At 48.1% G+C, this 22,066-nt stretch overlaps 1 protein-coding gene across 8 annotated transcripts in view; it reads left to right on the top strand.

The window, feature by feature from the left end:
* The window catches only part of SZT2 (SZT2 subunit of KICSTOR complex), a 2,035,845-nt gene that overhangs the window by 888,653 nt on the left and 1,125,126 nt on the right, over positions 1 to 22,066 (top strand). For all 8 annotated transcript variants that reach the window (XM_069642429.1, XM_069642432.1, XM_069642427.1 and 5 more), the window contains 2 exons: positions 16,172 to 16,284; positions 21,145 to 21,415. In XM_069642429.1, coding sequence (XP_069498530.1) covers positions 16,172 to 16,284; positions 21,145 to 21,415 — 384 coding nt within the window. The remainder of the gene's footprint in view (positions 1 to 16,171; positions 16,285 to 21,144; positions 21,416 to 22,066) is intronic.

Below are 22,066 nucleotides of genomic sequence, written 5' to 3'. Positions count from 1 at the left end.
GGCCCGCAGGCAGAAAGGAAATGTCCTCTACCCCCAAAGATTGGGCACCCACTTTTGCTTGTATTTGCGAGGGCATATAGGAGAATTCCACTTCCTGTTTAATGACGTCCATTTTTTCCCTCACATCTTCCTCCCCTTTTCCCCCCCTCTAAGTTCTCCTCCTGGGTAGTGGTAACCAGGGGGGGGATCAATGAATTCTGGTCTTTGTGTCCCTCTCCCATAGGACTGGTTTCAAATGGTACTTGCACATCCATACTAGATTTTATCTCTGTACCAACACACTGAGAGGCCTGGATATTTTCGACGGCCAGTATAGGCCCGGGGGTCTTTATAGCACATATTTTTCCATTGCGCAGCACAGTTGCTATAATGTCCTATAGGGGGTATTTTTATTTTTTATTTTTTTTATATACTTCTTATCCCAGAAACAGAATAGTAAAGAAATCTCTCCCCGCCTCCGCTCCCCCGCCAGCCGAACAGCCCACTTGTGTGCCACTTCCGGGTGCGCGGGCGGGTGCACTAGCACCAGTGGTTAAATGCTGTGCGCGGGAGGAGGGAGGCGGGATCCAGATAATAGACACAAAAAACGGACTCTATGAGAGAATAGAGAGAGAGGAGATCAGTATTGCATTCCGTTCCCCTGGACCCCCAATCCCAGTCCAGTCTCAGTCCCAATTCCCAGGCAAGTCCCAGAACAAGTCCCCAAGCGCTGGGCTGCAGCGTTTCACCAGGAGGCCGCGTGTTACGCAGCCAAAGTCCACTTATGCTTCCTCTTGCCGACTCACTCACTTGATCAGCGTCCACTGCAGAAAGGAAGGGCAACGTAGCACCAGAGTCTCCCAGCCCAACAGCCCACATGCGTGCCACTTCCGGGAGCCACTCCACCGATTTTTATTATTTGCGTGAGTGCTTCTGCAGCTCGGTACAGCCACTTCTTTGACTATACTTGTGCTCCCCACAATGCTTTCCTTGGTGGTTGGATTGTTCACTGGCGGCAGCCCTTGTGCTTCTGCAAATTTCTCTTGCATCATAGGCATTTGGTAGCCAATGGGTTCATGACCGACTTGGTCTCCAGAGTTCATCCTCGTCAAGCTTGCCCTAGCTTGCATGTTAAACATAGATTTGCTCAAGGTGCTGATGGCCTCCAAGCAAACACCCAGTTTCGCTGCATCTCACTTACCTCTGTCCAAAGAGAGCCTGAGGACATCCTTCAGTTCGAGATATTCAGGTGTGAGCCTAACCAGGTGCGATATGCTGTCTGTTTTCTTGCTTGTATGTTGGCCCCCCGCTCCAACAGATTCCATGTTGCCACCATCCAGGTCTGGGGACGTGCAATTCTGTGCACTGGAGGGCCCATGTTCAGAGGGCATAGATGATCCTGCCACACTCTGCAGCTCCTCGTCCACGGGGCGGCTGTCGATTTGTCTCGCTCAAACTCCAGTAGGGTGTGATCTGCAGCACTTTGGGTTTTATGGTTTCTCCCGGGCACTTACCACTGACACGTCAAACTTTGGTCACCGAGGGTGTCTTTGATAATGGTGGGGCTTGCCGGGAGCTCCTTCAACTGATCAGCTCCATATCTGCTGCTGGCAGGACAGGCGACACCCACCTCAGTGTCAGATAGACTATCCACCTCCAAATCTAACTCCAGAACGGAGTTGGAGATTAGTTCGCACAAGTTCAAAGAACATCAGTCAGGACGTTAAAGGGCATTAACTGATCGCTTTGTTTTGTCTCCTGTTGTTTTGGGGATGGAGACATGTCTCTTCATAGAACCAATCAATGGAATGCTCCATTGCTCTCAAGATTGATCTGTCTGATGTGCCAGCCACCTTACTTGGGGTGTTACCCCTACTTAACAGGGGCAGGTTGGGGGCTTTACCCATACCCAAATTGACAAGGGGGGGGGTCCTGGGAGTCTCTCTGCCAGACATTAGTCCTGGTCACGAGAGCCTTACCCAGAGTCTTTAGCTCACTATCTTTCACAGAGAAGAAATATCCCAAACATATCAGTCTTTGTCCTGCCCTGGGGCAGTCCAGCACCGAAGTACTAGGCAATTCTCCTCTGAACAAGAGTACCAACAGAAACCCCAGACACATGTTTCGGTCTGGTTGGACCTCATGAATTTAGAAACTGTGAATAATCTCACCCTATAGTATAGTTGAATTTTAAAACTGAGATTAATCTCACCCTACGGTATAATTGAACTTAGAAATGTGAATAATATCACCTTATGATATAGTTGAATTTTAAAACTGTAACTAATCTCACTCTGTGGTATAGCCAAACTTAGAAAGTGTGAATAATATCACCCTACGGTATAGTTGAACTTAAAATACGTGAATAATATCACCCTGAGGTTTAGCTAAATTTAAAAACTGTGAATAATTCCCACCCGGTAGTTGAATTTAGAAAGTGCAAATTACCAGTAAAGATAATACAGCTAATCATAGAGGGTGTGTACAATTAACATCAGGTGGTATAGTTGAAGTGGGAAGGTGTGAACGAAATCATCCAACGCAAACCATAACACAGTCCAAACTAATCCAAACCATGAGTCCACCCAACCCACCAAGGCCCACCGAATATGACCCCCTCGAGCCTGCCTCCCTTCCCACCCTCCCTACCTCCTCCCCCTCCCCAAACCATCCTATCCTCCATCACATCCCTTACCCATCCCCTATCCAAACACCAAGCCAGAGGGACACGATGGCGAGCCAACCATCCTAAAACCACTGCTCCTCCCATCCCCTCCTCCCTCCCGCCTTTTATCATCATACCCGCTCCCCCGACTAACGGCCCGCCTAGCCTCCCAAGCACACCCAACCCCCCAACTTCCACCCCACACTCCGCCTATCAACTCCCACCATCATCCCCCGCAGAGCCCACTCCTTCCCCTCCCTAAAAAGTGCATGCCTGGCCCTGGCAAGAACAGTAGCCGCCTCCCTTTCGCCCCTCTGGCCCCCCTACCCTCTCTCACACACCAACCGCAATAAAAATACTGAAGAGAAAACGTACTGGGTCTCCCTCAATCTCTCAGTAGTCATTGCCACACCTGTCTCGATCCACCTCCTTTTCCTCCCAATCTCGATCATCACCAACCTCCCCCCTGCCTCACCCAACCTGAACCCCTTTCCCTCGAATTCTCACCGACCACAACTGAAACTCCTAACCCCCACACCCCACCTCCAAATCCCCCGACCCAAATCCAACCAACCCGTCACACCAGTCCAACACCTCCCCAAATCCACCAACTCAACTGCCCGCCTACTCTTCCCATCGTCCACCAACCACCCCCCCCTCTTGCTCCCCATTTTTCACCCTCTCTCCTATCATCCCCACCCCTGCAACCTCCTGCTTCGAAGTAAATTGTATCCTTTTTAATGCCTGATCTGTAGCAAAAAACAGACAGAGCATCTTTAACCTCCTCACCTCTGACAAATCAGACCTGGTCTTTATCACCGAAACCTGGTTCTCTGACGACTTCGCCCCTATCGCCAATGAAGCCTTCTCCTCAGACTACTTCTTCATCCCCCTGAACCGTCCGTCTAGAGGAGGAGGAGGAGGAGGAGGAATAGCAATCGCCTTCAAGTCTCACTTCCACGCCTTGATCATCGACAACCAGCCATTCATTCCTTCCTGCGATTCACTCCTCGTAAAACTATCCCTCCCTCCTTCGTTCTCCCACAGCTTCCTAATCATCTACAGACCCCTGGCTACGATAGACAATTCTCAAACAACCTTTGCGACTCTATTGCCACCCTCCAACTAAGCCATCCTACCCTCACCCTTTTAGGAGACTTCAACATATGGCTTGACATCCCCACCAACCCTATGACCCACTCTCTGTTGGACGGCCTAGACACAATTAACCTCCATACCCACATAAACGGGCCGACTCACTATAAAGGACACACACTTGATGCCATCTTCAGCTCCCACAACCTGATACTAAACCCATCCACCCCTATCATCTCGTCCGATCCGATCACTTCATTGTTTCTTTTGCCATTCGCTCACCCAACCCGATCCCCTTGCACGCACAAAAACCTCCAAATCTACACAAATGCTGGAAGAAACTAAAAATTCTTTCCGACCTAGCCGATGCACTCCTTCTACCTGCCTACCCAATGAACTCCTAACCTCTGATGCCTTTGACTCACGGCTCAACACCTCATTAATCCCGCTCACCCCCTCTTGCAAACCACCAGCTCGCCATGGCCTTTTTCCTAGATGGTTCACACCAGAACTGAAGACCACGAAACCGCTATATAAATCCCTAGAATGCAAATGGCGGAAAGACAAAACAGCCCTGAGCAGATCCACCTTGGCCCGGCACCATCGCCACAACAAGGCCGAAATCCGGAAAGCTAAAAAAGCCCATTACAACTGCTGAATCCTAAACTGTAAAAACCCCAGCAAAGAACTGCACAAAATCATTGCCGAATTCACCAAATCATCATATACCACCACCCTTCCCACCCCCTCACAATCACTGTGCGACTCACTCTCTCTACACTTTTACACCACAGCTCTCGAAAGAACAAACTCTCGAACCAACAAACTAGCTCTCTTACACCCACCAGGCAATCCACCTACCCTCCATGCCATCCCACTGCCTGTGACCGCTACCCAACCGACTTTTGGCTCCTTCATTCCAATATCAACTGACCAATTTCTGAAACTTCTCTCTGCCCGCAAACCATCCGGCTCCCCGCTAGACCCTTGCCCAGCCACAACCCTCAGAAATGTTTGCATCTACCTGCGCAGGAGAACATGCAAGAACCATCATAAACGACTCCCTCTCCTCAGGAATTTTTCCCGATGCGTTCAAAACTGTTCATGTCTAACATCTTATAAAAAATAACCTCCCTCGACCCTCTCAAGCCCAAAAACTACTGCCCCATCTCAAACACCAGGTTCCTTGCCAAACTCATTGACCGAACCGCCTACTCCCAACTAAATGCCCTTGTCGAAGCCAACAATCTCCTAGACCCCGCTCAATCCGGTTTCAGAGCCCGTCACGGAACTGAAACCACCCTAACCTCAATCTGGGATGACCTTAAAAACACTGCTGATTCCACGGGATGCGCCACACTAATCCTTCTTGACCTATCCGCCGCCTTCGACACAATCAACCACTCAATCCTCCTTGATCGCTTCCACTCCCTGGGAATCCGTGGAAACGCTCTCAAAAGGATAGCATCCTTACACGACAATAGAAACCAATAAATCTACTCTCCACCTATTCTTCCCACGTCCGACCAGCGAACACTGGAGTTCCACAAGGAGCATGCCTATCAGCCCTCCTGTTAACCTCTATATGTACACCCTCCCACGAATAATCCGCTCGCACATTATCCTGTGCTACAACTATGCCGATGAACCACAACTAATCCTAAAACTCCTGAATTCGAAACCCATCTACCAACCCGACCTCGCTTCATGCCTCCTCGACATAGATCACTGGATGACCACTAACCACCTCTTGCTAAACCCCTCCAAAACTGAAATCATGGTATGTGGCAACACCAAACTTCTTCCGCACCCGCTACCCTGGCCATCCGCCATGGGCAATTCCCTGACACCCTCAAATTCAGTAGAAAACCTTGGATGTGCCCTAGACTCAGACCTAACCCTCTCGCTCCAAGTCAACGTCTCCAAGTCCTGCCACTACCACCTTAAAACCCTTATGTGCGTTTTTCCATACCTCTCCTTTCCCAACAGACTCTCCGCAGCCCAATCAATTGTTATGTCAAGACTGGACTATGCTAACCTACTCTACCTCGGAGTCCATGCTTTGACTAAACTACAAAGAGCACAAAACGCCGCTGCCAAACTGCTTCTAGCACTTGGCCCAAGAGATCACATCTCCCCAGCCCTCAAAACTCTGCACTGGCTTCCGGTTGCCCGAAGGGTGACCTTCAAAACCTTGTGCATCTCTCACCGAGCAATGCATAAAACCGGACCTCAATATCTTCAAAACAAACTAAAACCCTACCATCCACCACGCACTCTAAGATCAAGCTCAGCCGGCCTCCTAGTCATACACAAAAAACAACTCAGTCAGGTTAGGTGTATCATCATTCTCATCCCTGGCCCCCACTCTGTGGAACGCACTTCCACCCCACATCCGACTCACCGAGGACCTCATGTCTTTCCGCAAATTACTGAAAACATGGCTCTTCCCCTAAAATCGACTATTAATCAAACTCGATATCGGCAATCAATGACCTTAGCTAAAGATGCTTTATCATAAATAACAATCCAGAAGCATGATCCAAGTGAGAATTGGAAAACTAATAACTGCTCATTTAAATTAAACGGATAAACTGAATAGAATGAGTGAAGTGGATGGAAAGTAGTGAAGTGGATGAAAGGAATAAACTGGATGAAAGCAGTGAAGAGGATGAAATTAACGAAATGGATGAAATATATGAAATAGACGAGAGAAACAAAGTGGACGAGTGGAATATAGCGGACGAGAGGATGGAAAGGAGGAGTACATGATACGGATGGAGTACACGAAATCGATAGAGAGCATGGAACGGATAGATGGCATGAAATGACAAAGTGCATGAATGAAAGGAACAAATGGAATAGATGAATCGAGTGCATGGGATGGTTGGAGTGCATGGGAAAGTTGGAGTGCGTATGGGGCGGACGTATGAGTGTGGGGCGGACAATAATAAATAAAATAGTGTGCCGGAAGGATGAAGTGTGCCGGAAGGATGAAGCCGATAGAACAGATGAAGTGGATGGTAAGGATGAAGTGGGCGGAACGGATGGAATGCATGGATCGGACAAAGTGCATGGAACAGTTTGAGCGCATAGAACGGCTGGAGCGCATGGAACGGTCGGAGTGCTTGGACCATGAAGATGCTTGATCCCAAGCACCTACTGAAAACCACCATATCGCATCACCACGCTTACTCTCTTCTATACACCACCACTCAACTAGAACACAGCGATACTGACACATTCGGTATAGCTGTTCTCATACCAACACCTGCCACAGACTCCCCATCTTCCTAACTAAACACAGATGGTTGAACACCTGCCAACCTAGGCGTACTCCTCAGGCCTAACGCAGCCATAATCAGTCTGCTATCACCCTGCCAGAACGAATACATACTCCTGATTTCCCATCCACCACCTACCACTAAGAAGCAGCTACCATATGAGTGCCACACCTGCTGCACACAAATCCGGTGAACACACACCTTATGACTCTCTCTCTCTACTGACCTGAACTACGGTTCCCGAGGGCGTTCAACCTACCAGCACCTTGAGATCATACCAGTGGTGCATAAGGCGCTATATGAATGCAAAGTAATATAACATATCCAGCAAAGAGAGCAGAGTTTTCAGCACAGTGCAGAACCTCGGTTATCAGTACTGTCTTTCTATCTGACCAATGGGTCAGTGGGACCGAGACTGAGACTAAGCTTGCTAACAGCAGCACCAACTAAAAATTACCGCAAGGTGCAGGTTACACTCACGGCAGCGTGCTCAGAAAAAAATTACTCGTAGAGAGGAACAACTTTAACCTATAAACTTCAGGCTACAGGCTTACAGTTCAGTTATCTCGGTACATCAGTTTGCCTTAGTTGCCTCATTAGTCCCGCCACCCTCTATCTATAACTTTTTCTGTAGTGGGGAGGTGTACTGCAGGTGTAGCCTTTGTAGCTTTGTTGTCTCCCTGGCCCTACCCCCGCCTCTCCCGATAAATACAGCAGTCCTCCTTGCCAGACTGTGGTCTGATGGATTCCCAGCTTCAGCTCCAGAGTTGGAACACTAACTATCGGCCGCTTCTGACACACAATGCCAGTCTTACTCACTATGGAGACTCGCCATCCTTTAGGCCAAGGTTTTCTGCCTGTGCGCAAAACTGTAACTTCCTCTGGTGACCCCATGGGGTCAACAGAGGTAGTTACAGTCCTCAGCCACGAAGCGTTTATTTATTTATTTATGCAATGTTAATCCTCGGGAATACCATTCATTTTCAGTGAGCGAGGGTCCATACAATTGCCCAGTACTCCCACAAACTATGAACAATGGGATTAATATAGTAGCAATTACTTTTCATTTAAATATCCCATTTCAGGCAAGTAGGACCCACCATGCAAGAGAGGAACGGCCTCCGGCCCAGACATGCCCGTTCCACTCTTGCATGGTGCTCTGAGGGGCAAAAGGCGAGCCGAGATGAAGGGAGGAGGTGGTGAGGTGAGGAGAAGAGAGTGCTGGCCCGGGCGAAGGATTATGTGGACAGGTGTTGTGCAGCACAGTGGATTCGTGAACCCCTGATTAGCCGTGGGCCGCTGCTCAGAAGGCCATTGTGCGGAGTTACTTTCAAGGTTTGTCATCTCTGGACATATGTTTAGCAGGGGTTGCGGCGACACAGTCTGTCTGCCCCAAAAATCGTTCTTTTGAATTGCGAATGTCACCGAAGATGAACCTTTATTAGCTGAGAAACTTAACCTTTGCAGTGCTTTTTTTCCTCGTCTCGAGACAAAGAACAACAGCAGGAGCTCAGTTACGTTTACCTCTAAGCACAGTGCGGATTGATGAAAATGTCCATGCATTATACCAAGTACATTGGACATTATAGATGTGGCCAGTGGGGTATCAAAGCATGGCGAATACCACATGTACAGCACAATGTTACCCTAGTAGTGCCCCAATAACACACTGCAACCTGCAAATGGGCCTCAGTGGACCACCTGCCAAGGTTTCTGGAAGTTGCTTATGATCTTGATCTGTGATCTATGATATGATCTGATATGATAGGTTATTTATAGCGCGCTTAATACCCATGCAGCAGTGATCCCAATCATAAAAGTGAAACAGGCAAGCCCAACGGGTATAACTTATTTTCACTCTTTTGGTAGCGCAGTCTGAGGGCAGCCTATACCCTTCAGGAGAGGTGTGAGCGGATACAGTTGCAACCCAAAAAACAATAGTAATATGTTCCCAAAATACCTTAGTTCTTGTCTTTTGCATCTGAGCAGAGCCAGGCTTTTCAGTATCAGACCAGAAGCATGGGTGCCTTTGCGCTGGGCTGCGGTCAAGTCGGAGAGCAGCAGCCATGGGCCCCAATGAATGGGCCCCAATGATGCAGTTCTGTTTGGCAGTGGTGCTGATTTGCGGGTAGAAAACGCTGGGAACAGTAGGCCGTGCCAAGTGGATGGCACTGTAAGACTCAGTGACCTCTGGGCACGGACAAGGGAATACTTGCCTTTGGCGCTGTGCAGGCTCGGCTGACACAACACGGCATATGGTTACGGCAAAGATGTCAAAGCTTCAGCATTGTCATTGAGCAGATCTCTGAGATTCAGGGGTGGTGGAGCGTCGATCCTCTTGATCCTTGCCCAGCCAGAATTATGAAACCACTGAGATCGGGAGTCATTTCTGATCCGTCTAAACATGAATCAGTCACTGAACCCCGGCAAAGTGCCAGACTCTTGGGATGGAGTTCTAGAGTCAGGCCTGGTGGGCAGATTTACGGAGGCCACCCGAGTTAAGGTGAACAGGGAGCTCGGACAGTTTAGCCAAAACCCAATCGAGGTAGTGTGGAGAGTAGTCAAGGTTTAGTCTCAGGGGAGTGAGTGAGTGTGTGGTCAGGGGCGCTCAATGAATACACACAGAATAACACACTATAGTTCAGCTTAGACAGCCAGTTATAAAAATGTCTTTAGAGAACACTGAAAAATGAAATTAGCAGGTAGTAGTATCACACAATACTCTATAATACAAATATATAGAATCACCAGTATGTTTATTCCACAGTACATCATCAAATAACTAACCATGGAAAACAGGTAAGTATATGCAGATAAAGTTCAAATGATGAGAATGAGTCACAAGTTCAATTCGCTATACTTTTGAAGTTCAACCCTAAGGTGTATGAGACTTTGTGTCCAAAGATCGCAGGTTGCAACACAAGTTTGTCACAGGTGTGGGTTCTCCAAAGGGATGCAATGGACTTGTGGTGGTGATTAAGAAAAGTTTCGAATTATTTAAAAGTTCAACAATAATTTACCAGAAAGCAAGTAAGTTCTCTTCGCTCTTCCAGATGCAAGGCTAACCCTGGGGCAGGATACTTGGCTCAGGCTCAACGACTAAAGGTAAGTAAGAGGGGGATAGGAGACAAAGGGCTTTGTTCTTAGTGTTATCCTATGGAAGAAAGGATGGGCAAACAGTTTCCTATTTTCCCCATTTCCCTATTTTCCCTATTTTGGACTTGGGGGTCGCTTGGACTGTGGTCTTCCATCCTTTGTTCCGGTGAGAGGTGACTAGGGGTTGCAAGTTTGAGGATTATTCTGGTGGAGTGCAACTGAAAGATGCATCCCCAGCCAAGGAGAAAATGCACATTACAATGCAGACCTCTTCAATATACTTCACAGGATAGCGGAAGGCAAGTTCCAGTGACAATCACCATTTGCAGACGACGACTGTTATGGAGAATTCTCATTGCAGTGCTAATTCCCTTCTACCTTAGAGAGCCCCAGCTCTTTTGCTGGACTTTATGACTTTTCATTTTTATCCTGGAGTGAGTGAGACATTTTTCTCACTCTCATATGTATTTTTATCTGATTTGGAGTCTGTGTTTCTTTTGGTTTTGGAGTCTGACAAACTCAATAGGCATCACCTTTTGTTTGTGACACATAGCACCTTCAGTTCAGTGTCACAGAGACAGAGAAGTCCCTTTGGATTTTTCTTAATGTTTAAATACCTTCTCTTGGGTAAACTACTGTTGCCAAGTGTAGTAAACTGAAATTGACTTTACTTACCTCTTTTTCCTGTGTAGATCCAGTACAGCCCATTGTATGTGGAAGTACTGGGCGGTTACTTAGTAGCCCTTTTTCCTACTTACTCATGTAAAAAATGTTATGTTAGCCTCACTACATGTATTGGCTGGTGGCAGTGGTTTAATTTGCCTACCATTGTGCATTTTTGCCGTGGACTGAATTCTCTTTTTTGGGTTTTACTCTGCGTGCCAAACCAGATTTGGTCCCTTTGTTCATTTTGTCTTTGGCAGGCTTCAGTGCTGACACCCGCCTCTGGCTACAGCATGTCTGGCAGGGCAGGAAGCGAGGGAGGTTCCCGAAACTCCTTGGTTACAGGAATTCACCCAAAGGTGATTGGCTGGCTGGCTGTCCTTGGAGGACAGCCACCCCGCTGTGAGTGACAGTTAGGCTGCGAATGAATGGGAGAAACCTGCATAAAGGTGAGGTCTCTTGCAGAGAGGGCAGAGTCCACCACTGGATGAAGGAACCGAAGAAGAAACTGGAAGAGAAGCTTGCTGCACCCTCCTGGACCGTTGGTTTGCCCGGTGAAGCCCTGCTGCAGTGTTGAAGCTCCAAATTTTGTATCGAGTAGAGAAGCACGGAATGGACGACTTCTTCCGTTGGGTTGGTGGGACCAACTGACCACAAGACGAACTTGACGGGAACCCCTCTCCCTGCTGGCTGTACTTCTTTGCTGCTGCTGGAACCAAGTGCCAGGGGACAGGAACACCAGGAATGTGTGCATCGTCCTTAAGCCGGACCTGAGCTCCAGGAAGATTTTGAGGTCCCTCCCGAAGCAGGGTGACCCAAGCCTGAGCCACCTCAACAGAGCGCTGGACCCCAGATGCAAGGGGAGCCCACAAGTTTGTCCAAGAACCGTGGTGGTGCTATTTGCTGGTAGTTAAAACCACAAAGTGCAGCTGATCTGAAGTAAGCCCATTGCCGTCGCTGACCTTCGAACTGCAGTGCAGGAGTCCGACAGACGTCCTCCCTCTTGTCCCTACGACTGAGGCCCAGGAACACAGGAACTACAGGACTGCAGCCAGAACAGAAGCAAGCTGGATCCTTTCTTCAGACCTAAGGTACTGTCTAACTAGGGGTACTTACCTCTTGTTGCCTGTAGCTTGCTTGCTCTCACTGGAGACTTGCAGTAGCTGCCTTTTGCAGAGTTACTTGCATCTTTTCTTTTCACAAGCCTCCCTGCTTGTGGGCCTACAGTGATTATTTTCTACAAACTCTCTATTTAACATGCAAGACTTTTGTGCTAGCTATCAGAAGTGCCTCAGCTCCCCGAGACTTTGTTCAATTGACATTGGCTGTCCGGGCTCCCTGCAGACTCTTCTGTCCCTTTGACTTTGTGTTTAACTGTCCCTCATAGGTGGCACATAAGTTACTTGTATTGCTGGGAAAGGGTTAACCTTTACTTCATTGGGGGACTGTAAAGTACTCACCTGTTCTCTCTCCCTCTCTCTCTCCCCTCTCTCTCTCTCTCTCTCTCTCTCTCTCTCTCTCTCTCTCTCTCTCTCTCTCTCTCTCTCTCTCTCTCTCTCTCTCTCTCTCTCTCTCTCTCTCTCTCTCTCTCTCTCTCTCTCTCTCTCTCTCTCTCTCTCTCTCTCTCTCACACACACACACTCTTTTTGAAGTGTATTTCGTTGTTGTATATTGCCCTTTCTAAAGGATTATTTTAAAACTGACTGTTAAATTAATAAATAATTATTCTACTAGAAAACCTTTAGTATAAGATTTATTTCAATACTTGCCATTGTAAATCTCTGTTGCACCTCTACAGCTCACAATTACCCCTGTTGAGATGAGTTGGCTTCTCAGTCACTCTACCAACTTGTGTAGTACAGGCCTATACCAAAAGTTGGGTATCTATTGCCAAGGGGAAAAGGCTGGGGTAGTCTTCCCACAGGGCTACTACATCCAATCTTGCGTAACAATGAGTAATGTCCTTACAGTCGCGAAACAGCAACTGTTCTGGTGAGGTAGTCCACGAGGGAGCCGGTCAACATAACCAGGCTGTATGTGGCAACTTCCAAAGGATCTGAGGGGCTGGATCCTCAGAGGTGTTGAGACTAGTTGACTTTAGCACCAACAAGAGACTTCGGAGATCATGCAGAGAACCATTGCTTCACTGGGCCGTTCACTTGAGAGGGTGCTGTGCCACTGCAGAAGCTGTCCTCCGGTCATCAACAGCCTGCTCATCTCCGGAGGATTCTTGGCTCCAACGTATATCTGAATAATGGCCGTTGGAGGAGTCATCTTATCCAGAATCCGAGCTGGAAGCAATTCCAAACCCAACAATTATAAGGACCTATACCATTCAAACAGCCAGTACTGATCTCGTATCCGCCTCAGTAACAGACTTTGTGGCAACAGTGATGTGGACTGGCGCCACACAGACAGACAGACAGACAGACAGACACACACACAGACACACAGACAGACAGACAGACAGACACACAGACAGACAGACAGACACACAGACAGACAGACAGACACACACAGACAGACACACACAGACAGACACACACAGACAGACACACACACACAGACAGACACACACAGACAGACACACACAGACAGACACACACAGACAGACACACACAGACAGACACACAGACAGACACACAGACAGACACACAGACAGACACACAGACAGACACACAGACAGACACACAGACAGACACACAGACAGACACACAGACAGACACACAGACAGACACACAGACAGACACACAGACAGACACACAGACAGACACACAGACAGACACACAGACAGACACACAGACAGACAGACAGACAGACAGACAGACACACACACAGACAGACAGACACACACACACACAGACAGACAGACACACACACAGACAGACAGACACACACACAGACAGACAGACACAGACAGACACAGACAGACACAGACAGACACAGACACAGACAGACACAGACAGACAGACACAGACACAGACAGACACAGACAGACACAGACAGACAGACACAGACAGACAGACACAGACAGACACACAGACAGACACACAGACAGACAGACAGAGACAGACAGAGACAGACAGAGACAGACACAGACAGGCACAGACAGACGCACAGACAGACGCACAGACAGACGGGCACAGACAGACAGGCACAGACAGACGCACAGACAGACGGGCACAGACAGACAGGCACAGACAGACAGACAGGCACAGACAGACAGACAGGCACAGACAGACAGACAGGCACAGACAGACAGACAGGCACAGACAGACAGGCACAGACAGACAGACAGGCACAGACAGACAGACAGGCACAGACAAAATAGGCCATGGCCAAAGAACAAGTAAAAATCTTCTGGCACGGCCATTTTAGGGCACTAGCCATATTTAGTAGCCAAACGTGGTAAACACGAATGTGCACACCAAATCTAATGCACAAACGGTGAAAATACACCTGCTGCCACCAGCTTGTCTTTAGGCACACATAAAAGTAACAAAATATCCCATGCGTAATCCTGCACTGAAGGATGATCAGTTTCACCATAACAAATGGCAAGAGGGGTGAAGGGTACTTGCCTTTCTCTGCTCTAACCCCTCCTCTGCACTACTACTCCCTATTCCAAACTCCTCAACCTTCCTCCCTACATTCACCCCTTTTGCTATCTCAGCACACTTGTTACTCTTCTACGCACACTCACACCGCACTCACTAATCAACACCTTGCCTGCTCCAAACATCACCTCCACCGTCCTCCCTCCTGCTGGTCCTTTGGCACCTCCACCGACCTCACACTAACAAAACACAACTTCCTGGGGATTTTCTTATCACCATCCTTGTCTCCGGACCGGTAGTCTGTCCCTAACCAATTCACCCCTGTCTTCCACACCTGGAAGTTTTTACAAATGACTTGGCCTTTAAATAGTGGAGTAAGCCTACTCCTTTTCCCCACACAGGACTGTTGTGTAACCACAATGAAAGCCCCCCACATGCCAGTTCTTGTTTGGAGGCCCCTTCCGGACTTCCATCAATATAAGTAAAATTCCATTTGGGCTTTCCATCCCTTTACAGTCCCTACTAGTCTAGGGGCCGCACGGGGCACTCGTATTCAGGTGTCCTGGGATTGAAGTGTGCTGCCTGGTGTACTGCTCATCTGCGTATGGCCTCAGCTCTTCTGGTGGTGCTGCTGTCTGCCTGGGGTGTGCTAAGGTTGTTGTTCGCAGGGATCGCTTCTCTCTCTCTCCTGCAGTTGGGGCACTTTGACGTCTTTTCATTTGTAATTTGCTATCTCTGTGTTCCTGGAATTGGAAGAGAACATTCTTCCAGCACATTGGCTCACAGGCGTTGGGTCATGCAAATCAGTACTCTTATGAAACAGATTGGCACTTGGGGTTTGGGGGTGGATGGCAGGAATTGGGGCCATCTCATCTCCCACCATTCACCTTAGAGGTAGAACTCTCTGGTAGGCCTCACACCCTTGTCTTAGGGGTCCCAATCCCATCTTGGGAGGTCCAGGGTACTGGCCTTATCACATGTGTGACAATGGTTTGTGCCCCAACCAGTCGCCTATATTGTAAGCACATGCAACACCACTCTACTTTATTTCAAGTGATGCACGTGTAGTTAGAGGACTGTATTGGGTCAGCATTAGTAGGGCGCTAGGGACTTGCCCATAGGTCTTGGTGAGAGCCCCGCAGGGGTTGTGACCGCCTGTTGAAGAAACAATGAGCTCTGCCCTGTGTCTAGACTGCCCTTTTGACAAGCACTGTCGACCTTACTGAAACCGGTCTGCCAGGTGCAGGTACGATTCTGCCAAAAACAACACATAGCCCTGTGCGCACTTACTTCTCTGTGAAACCTATAGGAAATACATTCTCTCGCCTGAATTCTAGGTGATGTAGACACCTGGGTGAGCACCCTCATAAAAAGAGAACGCATTTCAAGTCTGTGCTCTCTCCATAGCTCACATTGTGTGTTGCGTGCTTCAACAGAATGTGGGGTCTCCACCTAACTTTATAGCTCAGCGGTACTTGGAACTCTTGTGGCAATGTTAAGAGATGTTTGTTGCACTCAGACTGTGGCCGCCATGAAGTTTATTTTACACAATGTTTCATGTGCTTTCTTGATCTCATTTAACTTCTCATTCTGTTGGCTGCTTTGTGGGTAGGGTCTCTTCTTTATGAGAGCAGGGCTTCTCTGACTGGGGTTTCAGTGTCTCTGCGCTTCAGATGCACTGTGTATTGTCTTTGGGCAGCTTTTGATGCATGCTTTGCCAACGGCTCTTGACTGGTAATCTTCTTTTCAGCATGACCACTTAAAGGTCAAGGCGGCATGGCTCCTTTCAGCCCCAAACACTGTCAATGGTTTAATGATGTCTCTCGTTCTAGGACCCACTCCATGGAGCGACCTCCTGCCGCCTCCTGGATTGATCTCAAGCAGAAGGAGCTAGTGAACTATTGCACATTGCTGCAGGAGCACTACCACCAGTGCTACGTGAAAGGTGAGGAGACGCATTGCATGAAAAGTGAGCAAGCACATACATTTCCCATGGTGTTGCGTGAAAGGTGAAAAGGTGCAGGTATTACCACAGACGTTGCGTGAAAACTGAGCAAGCGCATACATTTTCCCTGGTGATGTGTGAAAGGTGAGAAGGGGCAGGTATTACCACAGCCGTTGCGTGAAAAGTGAGCAAGCACATAGATTTTCCCTGGTGATGTGTGAACGGTGAGAAGGGGCAGGTATTACCACAGCCATTGCGTGAAAAGTGAGCAAGCACATAAATTACCTCTGGGGAGGCACTGACATAATCACACTATTTACAGACCAGTGAGAAAGTGCAGGTCCAATCCCTAGTTTTATGTGAAAGGTGATGAGGTCTGACATTACTACCAATTTATGTATGAACATTGATTGCGACCCTGGCACAAATCATACCACCAGACTTACAAGTAGGGGTGCTGGAATTAACAGCAGTGTTATGAATGTCATGACTACAGACTTTTGTGAAAGGGAGAAGCATTACTTCTAGTTTAAAATGAGAGGTTATAAGCCTACATTAACCAAGTATTATGGTAGCGATGAGGGGAGCACACATTAACACATTCATATATGAGAGATGGTAGGGCAGAGCCATTACCTTCATTGCTTACCTGTCAACTCACCCACTTTTGGTGGGCGACATCTGCCATAGTTCGTTCCCTAACGCGCCAGTCTCTCGTGCCCATAGGTCTCAATGGTGATCTTACATGCAAAAGTAAAATCTTCTTGATTCCTCCACCTATTAATTTGAAAACGTTGACGGGTATTATGCCGGTTTCATGTGATAGAAGAGGGTGTAATGGCACGCATTTACCTCCACAACGTTTGTTTTTGTTTGTTTATTTTATTTGTATGGCGCTCCAAGCCCGGAGGTAGAAGGGCGCTTAAGAATTTGGTTACAGCAATTGAGAAGTATCTTTGTGTTGCATACTTCGTACAGGTTTATAATATATACATATATATACAGTGGTCAATAAACAGAACATATGCAGTACGTACAATATACAATTTTCAGAATAGATAGTGTCTAAGCCAGTTACCGCACGGGTCTGGTGTTAGAGGCGTTATTCTTTGTTTAGCAGCCAGCTGATGACCTACTTCCTAAAGATCTGGAAGGATTTGACAGTTTTGATGTTAAGCGGTAGGGAGTTCCAGAGTTGGGGGGCAAGCACTGTGAAGCTTACCCCTCCAGCTCTTTTTCGGTGGAACCTGGGTACTAATAGGCAAAGAGTGTTGGAGGATCTGGTGGATCTGGTGGCAGGTTTCAGGGGGAGTTTATTAGCTAGATAAGGTGGTGCTCGGTGATTGAGGGCTTTGTACGTGAGGCAGATGGTTTTTAGATCAATTGTTTGGCGTATGGATAGCCATTTGCAGGCTTTCCTAGTATCAGAGATATGCTCTTGTCTGGGAATGTTGAGGGCTGCGCGCAAGGCGTTATTTTGTATTACCTGCAGCTTGTTGAGTACGGATTGATTAGCACCTAGGTACAGGCTGTTGCAGTAATCCAGTTTGGATTGTATTAGGGCCCTGGCAAGGGTGAGGCAGCTGTTGGGTGATAGGAAAGGTCTGCTGGCCCTAATGAGCTTGCCGGTATAGGCAGCGGCTGAGGCGGTCATGTTAGTGTGTTTGCTAAGGTTGGTGTTGGCATCTAGATAGAAACCAAGGGTTTTTACGCTTTTGGCTATGGGAATGGCATGACCATCGATGGTGATGTTGTTATAGCTAGGGTCAAGTTTAGTTAGAGTGTTGGGGGAGCCGACGATTAGGAGCTCTGTCTTCTCATCGTTCAGGCAGAGACCATGGGAGGCCATCCATGCCTGAATGATGGAGAATATTTTGTTGATCCGGGCGGAGTCTTCTTGATAATTACCAGAGATGGTGAGGAGTATCTGGGTGTCATCTGCGTAGTTTGTGTAGTTGACACCCAGACGGTCCAGTTGGTCAAATGGAGGCTTTGTAAATATGTTGTATAAAGTGGGGGATACACAGGAACCTTGTGGGATCCCGCATGTGATGGGGATGGGGTCTGCTGCAGCTGTAGTGGAAAAGACTCGCATGGTTCTGTTTGCCAGGAAGGATTGTATCCATGTGATGGCAGAGGAGGAGAAGTGGGCTGCGGTGGCAAGGTGATTACAGAGGACTTCATGGCTGACCAGGTCAAAGGCCGATGAGAGGTCTAGTAGGAGTAGGATTGCGGCATTTCCTTTGTCTTTAATTTCATCAATCTGGCTTTTGAGATCAACAAGGGCGGTTTCAGTTCCGTGTTGAGGTCTGAAGCCAGATTGACGTATTCCTAGCAGTTGGTTGGATTCTAGGTGTTCCTGAATTTGGATGTAGGCAACTCTGTCCAGGATTTTCAGTAGGAAGGGGACAGTGGTGATGGGCCTGTAGTTTGTGGGTGTTGCCGGGTCGAGGGATAGTTTTTTCAGGAGAGGGAGAACCCATGATTGTTTTAAGTTGCTGGGGATAGTGTTATTGGTGAAGGATAGGTTGATTAGTTTGGTGATGAAGGGTGAGAGCTTTCTGGCTGCATCTTTTATGATCTGAGCCGGGCAGCTGTCTCCTTTACAGTTAGAGGGTTTCAGGGAGTTGATGATTTTTTGAACTTCCGGGATGGTGACTTTTTTGAACGAGAAGCCTGCGCTAGTGTTGTTGGGTGTGGATGGGCTAAGGTTGGCGACCTTATTGTTGAAGAGTTGTTGCCGTTTGTCTTCGATTTTAGTTTGGAGTCCTAACATTTTATTGTTGAGGGCGTTCTGGATTTTGGTGCACCAGGATTTGTCTTTCAGGCAGGTTTCTGGAGGTGAAATAGGGTTTTCTAGTTCTTTCAGAATTTTGAATAATTCTTTAGTGGAGGATCCTGCCTGAGTGATCCTTGTGTTGTATGTGTCTTTTTTGGTCCGTATTATCTCGCTTTTGTAAAGTGAGGATAAGTTAGTGAGGTTGGATTTGTTTTCCGAGGTGGGTTTAGTCTTCCAGGTGTGATGAGCCTTAGCTTTCTCTTTCCTGAGTAGTTTGAGCTCAGGGGTGTACCACGAGTTCAGATGAGCTTTGGGTTTAACTTTGCGTATTTTCAAGGGGGCAACAGTGTCCATTGCTCTGGCCATGGAATCATTGAAGGTGTCGATCAGGAGGTTTAAGTCAGCGTTAGCTGGGAGAGCATTGAGGGTAGGTAGGACCAGTGGTAGTAGGGCTTCAGCAGTGATGTTGCGTTTATTCCTGGTGGGACATGCTGGTGCCATGGGGTGCTTATTGGGCAGTACCTGATTGGTGTTAACCTCAAGGGGGATCATGTGGTGATCGGTCCATGCCAGAGGTTGGGGGTCTTTGCAGGTTGTGTTGCAATTGTGAGTTGCTACCCAATCAAGGGTTCTGCCCTTTTGGTGGGTGGGGAGTGCAATGAGTTGAGTAAGACCATGATCGGTTAGGACATTGGCTAGGGATGCAGCATGTGCATCGTTTGGGTCTTGGTAGCCGAGGTTGAAGTCTCCGAGGATCATGATTTGTGCTGTTGGTTTGGAATTTTCGGTGATGAGGGATGTGATGTCTTCTTCAAAGGTCCCAGGGGTGTCTGGGGGTCTATATATGAGGTGGATGGTGATCGTGGTTGTGGGGGAGGTTTGTAGTTTGGCTGTGAGTAACTCACAGGATGTGAGTGCGACTGTGTCGGTTGGTCTAAGGTCTAGGGCGGATTTGGAAATGATCGCTACTCCTCCACCTCTGGCGTTTGGTCTGTCCGCTCTGAGGATGGAGTATTTGTCTGGGATGGCTAGCGATAAATGAGGTTCGGACGCCTCATGAAGCCAGGTTTCTGTTAGGGCTAAGAAGTCAAGGTCGTTGGTAAGGATAATGTCTGCAATTTCTGTGGGGTGGGCAGCCAGGGATCTGACGTTGAGTAGGGCGCCTTTAAGTGGGGGAAGTGTGGGCTTGTTTGGTGCAATGTGCTTTGTATTAGTATTGGTGTAAGGTTTGGAGTTGGGTTTAGAAATAGTGGTGGGGAGCCTGGAGCCTAATCTGTCATTGTGGGCTGTGAGGTTGGGAGTAAGGGAGGGGGGGGTTGGCCCGGGCGGCTTAAAGCGGGCGGGAGGTTTGGTGGTCAGTTTGGTTTGGTTAGACTTGTGGTGGCTGTTGGTCAGCTGATGAGGTCAGATCCACCCATCAGTGGTACTGGATGGGAGAGGTTACAACTAAGTGCTACACGAGCGGTTAGGAGATGGGGAGCAGGCAGTGTCACCTGTGTAAATCAAATGGACAGTTGCACCCACCCATGTTGCCACAGAATGTGGCTGCTGCTGCTCCTAGGCAATAACCTAAGGCCCTCATTGGTGCCCCTCGACTGTTACCCAAGGCCTGCACAAGGGCCCACTCACTAATTTAATGTTGTCCCTGATAACTCTCCCACGTTACAACCCAAGGCTCTTGTTTGGGAAACCCAAGCATCTCCCAGTACCTGGATTCCCTCCTTCCCCACTGTGGTCATTGCACTCCCCAAGCAGCCTAGCCGAAAAAGTCTAACACTTTCAAGTACGAGTATTGCTTAGTGAAATGAGGAGCCTGATTAGTGAATGTTGTGTAATGTTGTGCTCATTCCATTTTATCCCCTTCTCTGGTCCTCTCTTTCCCTTATCTTGCATTATCTGCATCTTCCTCTTTTACTCTGTGCTTGCAATGTCTTCACATGCTGCTCCTTCACGTTTTTCTTTCCTGTTTATGCCTCCTTTATCTGTATGCCTTGCTGGCCTGCTTCTTGTCATGCCTTCACACTCCTCCCGCCCTGTCTCTGCCTCTCTGTGCTGTCTCTTCCATGCTGCGCCCTTCCCAGGCCTGTACAAGAGCCTCCAGCAGAGCGGAAACATTTCCTACCAGGACCTGCTCACTGCCATGGATTATTGTGAGGAGCAGTTGCAGGAAATCGACATCACCATCTTTCTACAAACACTGTGTGGGCACCTCCGATCCTTCCGTGAGAGAAACAACCTCATCAACTCGGATCTTATTGGCCATGACCCATCTGACAGCTTCCGCAGCGGGAGCATGGAGCCGAGCGATGATTCGACCCCCAGGACAAGGGGGGTTCTGCTCTCTGAATCCAGGTAATCCGCATGCCTTACTAGCAGTGGAAGAGTCACGGGGAGGTGAAGAGTTAATTTCCTCTTAAAAAAGGGAATCATTGAAGTCCTACAAATCTGCAGTGCTTCTTACTGGTGGGATCACCCTTGGGGAACAGGTATTCCCACAAGCTTTCCTCCCCCCCCCCCTTGTGATAGACCTGGCTGATCAGTCAATTGCCATTCTTGACACATATACCATGCAATAGAATATTGCCCACACAAAGGTGTTCAAAATAATATTACTTTATTACTTTATTTTCTGTGATGGGAAGTAGCTGTTGAATGGTTTACATACATGTTAAGATGGAATTCCCAAATCAACCTGGGGGTGGACTTTGGGAGTCCAACCTATTATGGTGCACCTTTCCCTCCATAGGTTTGTATGGGACCCCCATTCTTTTTGCTCGTTTCTAACCCTGTCCTCACTTTTTCAAAGTCAGTAAAGCCTCCTGCTTTACTATCCTTGCCTGTTTTGCTCATTCTTATGGGGATACTGAATAGTCACTAAGACTGTCAGCACTGAGAGACTGTCTTTCTTTCTGAATTGCATGGTCCACAAGGCTTTCCGGGGCCTGGGGCCATAATACCTTCAACTCTCTGTTCGTAAATATCTTCCTTCTCGAGCTCTTCGCT

Source organism: Ambystoma mexicanum, chromosome 1q, assembly GCF_040938575.1.
Source record: "Ambystoma mexicanum isolate Mex_15411 chromosome 1q, UKY_AmexF1_1, whole genome shotgun sequence".
Taxonomy (NCBI): Eukaryota; Metazoa; Chordata; class Amphibia; order Caudata; family Ambystomatidae; genus Ambystoma; species Ambystoma mexicanum.
Note: the sequence above shows the minus strand (reverse complement) of the source record. Positions and strands in the feature narration are given on the sequence as shown.